This window comes from Priapulus caudatus, unplaced genomic scaffold (assembly GCF_000485595.1).
Source record: "Priapulus caudatus unplaced genomic scaffold, Priapulus_caudatus-5.0.1 Scaffold1753, whole genome shotgun sequence".
Taxonomy (NCBI): domain Eukaryota; kingdom Metazoa; phylum Priapulida; class Priapulimorpha; order Priapulimorphida; family Priapulidae; genus Priapulus; species Priapulus caudatus.
In genome coordinates, this window is record NW_014578814.1 from 43,840 (window position 1) to 50,266 (window position 6,427).

A 6,427-nucleotide genomic window follows, 5' to 3' on the forward strand; every position below is an offset into this window, starting at 1 on the left:
GAGAGAGAGAGAGAGAGAGAGAGAGAGAGAGAGAGAGAGACAGAGAGAGAGAGAGAGAGAGAAGAAAGCAGGATAGTAGGAAGGGCAGGATGATGCAAAAAATCTAGAGAAGTAAATAAGTTCTAAGCGGTTCTAAGAGGTAATCTAGTTAAGTACTCGAGCTGCACCTGGTCAACGTGAAATACTCTTATAACAGGTGTGCAAGTTAATCCTGCATCACTATCGACACGCTGCAGCCTTTACACATTAATAACTCCTCTCTCGTCATCTCTCATCTCTCCCCACCGCACGCAGGTAACCGGGGACAACGCAGACGTGGCCGAACCATCGCCTCCTGCTCCTCCTCCACCGCCGCCGCCGCCGCAGCAGCAGCGTCAGGGTTGCCGCGGCAACCAGTTCAGCATCTCGTTGATGGAGGAGTTACATTACCACGAGCCGCGGACGTTCCTGCGATCGTGCGAATCCCTCGCCTTCCTCGTCCGTGATGCCGCGCACGTGACTCCGGACAACTTTGAGAGCTGCGTTCACGCGCTGCGCACGTTCGTGGAGGCAAGCCTCAATGGCGGTGAGTGTACGTGTGTACGTGCGTGCGTGCGTGTGTACGTGTGTGCGTGCTCTGATGTGTGTCTCGGTCTCTGTCTCTCTTTATGTGTGTCTCTGCCTCTGTCTCTCTCTGTATCTCTTTTGCTCTCTCTTGCCCTGTCACTCTGTATCTCTGTCTCTCTGTCTCTCTGTCTCTCTGTCTCTCTGTTTCTCTGTCTCTCTGTCTCTCTGTCTCTCTGTCTCTCTGTCCCTGTGTCTCTCTGTCTCTCTGTCTCTCTGTCTCTCTGTCTCTCTGTCTTTCTGTCTCTCTGTATCTCTGTATCTCTGACTCTCTGTCTCTCTGTCTCTCCAGTGCTCTCTCTTTGAACATCATTCTCTCACCCGCTCTCTCCTCCCTCTCTCTCTCTACCTCTCCCTCTTTCTCTGTCTTTCCCTTTTTCCTCTGCCTTTTCCTTCTCATGCCAACTCCCTCCTTCCTCTCGCTTCCTCCTCTCTTTCTTCTTCTCCCTCTTCTCTATCTCCCCTGTCTTGCTAAAATGTTGCACATCTATCCAAAAGGTCGCTACCTGGCTAACAGGAAACAGCTGAAGGTGCCGGTCACCGACAAGAAGCTAGGCAGAAAGAAGAGCAAGAAGAAGGAGGAGAGCGGTGGGGGCGGGGGCGGGGGCGGGGGAGGCAGCAGTAAGGGAGGGTTCAAGCGATCTCGCTCCACTCCCAACAACATGAACGACGCGGGGGAGTCCGACGATGAAAACCAGGATGACAGTTACACCGCCAGCTACCACCAGGCGTCTCTGCAGGTACTGCTCGCATGGGCGATGGCTCAGTGGCCGATGGCGCGGTGGGCGGTGGGCGGTGGGCGGTGGCGGATGGCGCGGTGGGCGGTGGGCGGTGGGCGGTGGGGAGGGGCTTAGTCTGGCGATTGTTGTTGTCGTGATAACTAGCTGATCGATCTTGCTGAAAATACTACGTAAGAAATTTCGTATGAGCCGCAGTTATCTCTCACCGACCGTTTTAACAACTCTGCAGCTACTGGACTTGATGCACACCCTACACACGCGTGCAGCGTCTATCTACAGCTCCTGGGAGATGGAGGATGGGGACACAGCGCCCCCTGGCAGCGGCAGTGAGAAGCCGGTGGAGCCAGCGTCAGCCAACCTGTGGGAGAGCTGTTGGTGTCCCCTGCTACAGGGTACGCGGTCCGTTAGCAGGGGGTCATGTTGTTTGTGGCGTGGTCCTGTAGTGTCCCTGTCATACAGGGTATATCTGTCTAGTGTCCCGGTCATACAGGGTATATCTGTCTAGTGTCCCGGTCATACACGGTCTGTCTATTGTCTCTGTGATATATGATCATTTTTAACACATTATTAGAATTAGTACCCATTGGGAAGATTTGAAATAGGCGGTTGTCATGTGGCACTGTTGCGTTACATTGAGGTGTAAGGTGTAAGATGGTGTAAGGTGTATCACATACAGATAACAACTCTCACTGAGGTGTAAGATGGTGTAAGGTGTATCACATACAGATAACAACTCTCACTGCTCAAGGTGTAAGATGGTGTAAGGTGTATCACATACAGATAACAACTCTCACTATCACAGGTATCGCTCGTCTGTGCTGCGACGCCAGACGACAGGTGCGAATGACAGCCCTCACTTACCTGCAGAGGGCGCTACTTGTGCACGACCTACATAGACTGACGGCACTGGAGTGGGAGAATTGCTTTAACACGGTATGAGCTCACACAGCGCTTACTTACTATAATTATATTACTACTACTTGTTTTACTTACTATAATTATATTACTACTACTTGTTTTACTTACTATAATTATATTACTACTACTTGTTTTACTTACTATAATTATATTACTACTACTTGTTTTACTTACTATAATTATATTACTACTACTTGTTTTACTTACTNCATCTGACCCATTGCATGCGACATGTGACCCATGCTATATCTATAGAATCTGAATTTCTGAATATCAACCCTTTCTTTTTCATTAGGATATCTTTAAATGTCTCTGGGCAGTAGTGTTTCATTGACCTAATTCGAGTAGTACAATGCTTACCTATAACCTCTCTAATAGATTTCTTTGTACAGTATGTTAGGAAATGATCACTTATACCCATAGCTATAGTACCTGACTAGCAAATCTTATCCACATCCGACACCATTATTAAGTCTATTGCTGATTCTGATGAACTTGTTACCCTAGTCGGACTAGTAATTCATTGTTTTCAATCAAAATGATAGCAGAAGGGTACCGGTAGCAGTACTCAATGACAGAGGATAAATTTATTAGCAATAATATATTACTAGTTAGCTAACATTGCTAATCAAAATTTAAAATTGATTAGCAATGTGGTAATTTTGATTAGCAAAATTATTAGGGAGTGCATTGTCAGCATCGTATAAGCAAGAATAGTCGCATTTCACTGAAAAATATGCTGAAATGTAGCTCGCCAACCTGTGGCGGAGCGAAGGGCTATAGTTCTAGAGCTAGGTGAAATTGGAGATTCTGGTTGCCAAAATAGCTTTTCAATATCTTATCATGATTTCTTTCTTCCTATTTAACACCATAATATATTTGTTATCATGTTATCATATGTCGTATCAGTGTATCCCATATATATTGTAAAAATTATTTTGTTGTATTAATGAATTTAACTTTTTGTTAAGAAAATTTCAAGAGCAATGCGATGTACAAGAAGTCGTTGGAACTATTGAGAGAAGATGGTTTGGCAAGCACCAGCCTTGGATTGCCGCTGAAGGCACGCTGGCTCGACCTGGCAGACACGACAAACAACAGAACTGATTCTACTTGTGCCAAGGTATAACACAGATACTTTATCAGTCAGATCAGAATACGGGTTGCTGCCTCTGCCACATATTTTATCTACCTATCTGAGTGCACAAGTGTACGTGAACAGATGTGTCTTTATGTGTGTACCTAGAAAGTGCCTTTTGCAGCTCATGATACCAATCGAAGGGTCCACAACACGAGGTTTGCTATAGCAAGGCATCTAAGAGCTGTGCTACAGTATCGATGTATAACTGACGGCTGAGGGTGTTGTTGTCATCAGTACTACCAGATATGTACCGATGGGTACCATATATGTATACACAAGTGTACTGGACTTGTTACTTACAGAAGTGTGTCCCTAACCCTAACCCTACCCTGGACACTACCCTACCCTAAACCCTAACCCTATCTTAACATTACTCATATAAAAACTATAAACAACATGAAATATAAACAACCTGAAAATGACCTCGGGGTTAAATAATCTGTTAGTACTGATACCGACACGACCGCCAATCTGCATTAACTTGCACACATAGCAGACAGAGTGTATTACATCCAGATAACAACTATCACTATCACAAGGTATCGCTCGGTCTGTTGCATGCATGCCAGACGACAGGCTGCGACATGACAGCCTCACTTACCTGCCAGAGGCGGCTACTTTGTTGCACGACCTAACATAGAACTGACCAGGCACTGGAGTGGGAGAATTGCTTTCACACGTATGAAGCTCAGCCAGCGGCTTACTTACTTAATTATATTACTACTAACTTGTTTTACTTACTATAATTATATTACTACTCTTGTTATTACTTACTTAATTATACTTACTACTACTTGTTTTATTACTTAATTATATTACTACTAATTGTTTTACTTTCATATTATATTACTACTACTTGTTTACTTACTTATTATTTACTTACTACTTGTTTTACTTACTATCAATATATTTACTAATTACTTGTTATTACTTACTATAATTACTATTACTACTACTTGTTTTATTAACTTATTAATTATTTACTACTACTTGTTATTAATTACTTAATATATTATACTACTTGTTTTACTGTACTATTAATTATAATTACTATACTTGTTTATTTACTATAATTATTTAATTACTAATACTGTTTTACTTACTTATAATTATATTTACTATACTTGTTTTTACTTACTATAATTTTATATTACTACTACTTGTTTTCTTACTTAATTATATTATACTACTTGTTTTACTTACTATAACTTATAATTACTTACTACTTGATTTTACTTACTATAATTATATTACTACTACTTGTTTTACTTACTATAATTATATTACTACTACTTGTTTTACTTACTAAATACCTGAACGCGAGCTGTGTCATAAGTAACAAACAAACACAAGTGTTGTACATCTGTTACTAAGTACACAGCTTTTGTTCAGGTGTTACACTTTAACGAGCTACACTGTCATTGTACGGTCATACAGCTCTTGTTCAGGTGTTACAGTTTAACGAGCTACACTGTCATTGTACGGTCACACAGGTGTTGTTCAGGTGTTACAGGTGTTGTGCGTTCATACAGGTGTTGTTCAGGTGTTACAGGTGTTGTGCGTTCATACAGGTGTTGTTCAGGTGTTACAGTTTAACGAGCAGGTGTTGTGCGTTCACACAGGTGTTGTTCAGGTGTTACAGTTTAACGAGCAGGTGTTGTTTAGGTGTTACAGTTTAACGAGCCGGTGTTGTGCGTTCATACAGGTGTTGTTCAGGTGTTACAGTTTAACGAGCAGGTGTTGTGCGTTCATACAGGTGTTGTTCAGGTGTTACAGTTTAACGAGCAGGTGTTGTGCGTTCATACAGGTGTTGTCCAGGTGTTACAGTTTAACGAGCCGGTGTTGTGCATTCATACAGGTGTTGTTTCCGCTGCTGGCGAGGCTGTTGGACAACATCTGTCCTCAGGACCCGCTTGGTATGGAGGAGACTCGTGTACGTGGCGCCACCTTGCTGTGTAAGGTGTTCCTACAGCATCTGACACCGCTGCTGTCCCTGTCCACCTTCACAGCTCTCTGGCTCACCATACTAGACTTCATGGACAAGTACATGCACGCCGACCAGGCGACTCTGGCTGTACACGGTGGGGGAGGGAGGATACAATGCACGCCGACGCAGGGCGATCTGCTGGTACGTGGATGGGGTGAGGGATAGCATGCACGCCCGGACCAGGGAAGACATCTGGCTGGTACGTGATGGGGGGAGGGAGTGAGGGCATGCACGGCCGACCAGTGGCGAGTCTGCTGGTACGTGGATAGCAGGGATACATTGCACGGGCCGACGCGGCGATCCTGCTTGGTAGGTGAGAATGGGGAGGGATACATGCAGCGCGCGACCAGGCGATCTGCTGGTACATGGATGGGGGAGGGGATAACGGAATTGCCCCCGCCAACGCCCAGGAGCCCCAAAAGCGGGCGATCTGTCCTGGTACGTGATGGGGGAGGGATACATGCACGCCGACCAGGGCGACCTGCTGGTACGTGGATGGGGGGACGGAGGGGGCAGATATGGTTGTGGGAGGAGACAGATGTACTAACCCTAACCCTGATACTTATCCTTGACCCTAACCCTAACCCAAATTCTAGCACTAAACCTAACCCCAACCCTAACCCTACTCCATTCCCTAACTTTAACTCTAGCCGACTAATCTAACCCTAAGCTATAACTGCTGGTTGCAGATTCTACGATCCAGCCAGTTCCCACGATCCTTGCACGGTCTCTCGTTGTCGTTAAGATTTTGCGTGTCTCACGCTTTAGTTTGAAGCCATCCCGGAATCGCTCAAGAACATGCTGCTGGTGATGGACACGGCTGACGTGTTTGGTAACCGTGACGACAGCAAGCCCTCCAAGCTGTGGGTCGTCACGTGGGACAGGATCGACGCTTTCCTGCCGGAGCTGAAGAAGGAAGTGTTCAAGGAGAGAACGCCGAGTCCAGGTGATTGCTCCCTCTCCCTCTCTCTCTCTCTCTCTCTCTCTCTCTCTCTCTCTCTCTCTCTCTCTCTCTCTCTTTCTCTCTCTCTCTCTCTC

General features: G+C 45.2%; 1 protein-coding gene across 1 annotated transcript in view; it reads left to right on the forward strand.

Annotated features, from left to right (window-relative positions):
• The window catches only part of LOC106817519 (Golgi-specific brefeldin A-resistance guanine nucleotide exchange factor 1-like), a 40,652-nt gene that overhangs the window by 29,521 nt on the left and 4,704 nt on the right, over positions 1-6,427 (forward strand). Inside the window, 8 exon segments of the mRNA XM_014822188.1 lie at positions 295-565; positions 1,102-1,185; positions 1,219-1,343; positions 1,573-1,735; positions 2,146-2,276; positions 5,261-5,464; positions 5,519-5,530; positions 6,158-6,335. Coding sequence (XP_014677674.1) covers positions 295-565; positions 1,102-1,185; positions 1,219-1,343; positions 1,573-1,735; positions 2,146-2,276; positions 5,261-5,464; positions 5,519-5,530; positions 6,158-6,335 — 1,168 coding nt within the window.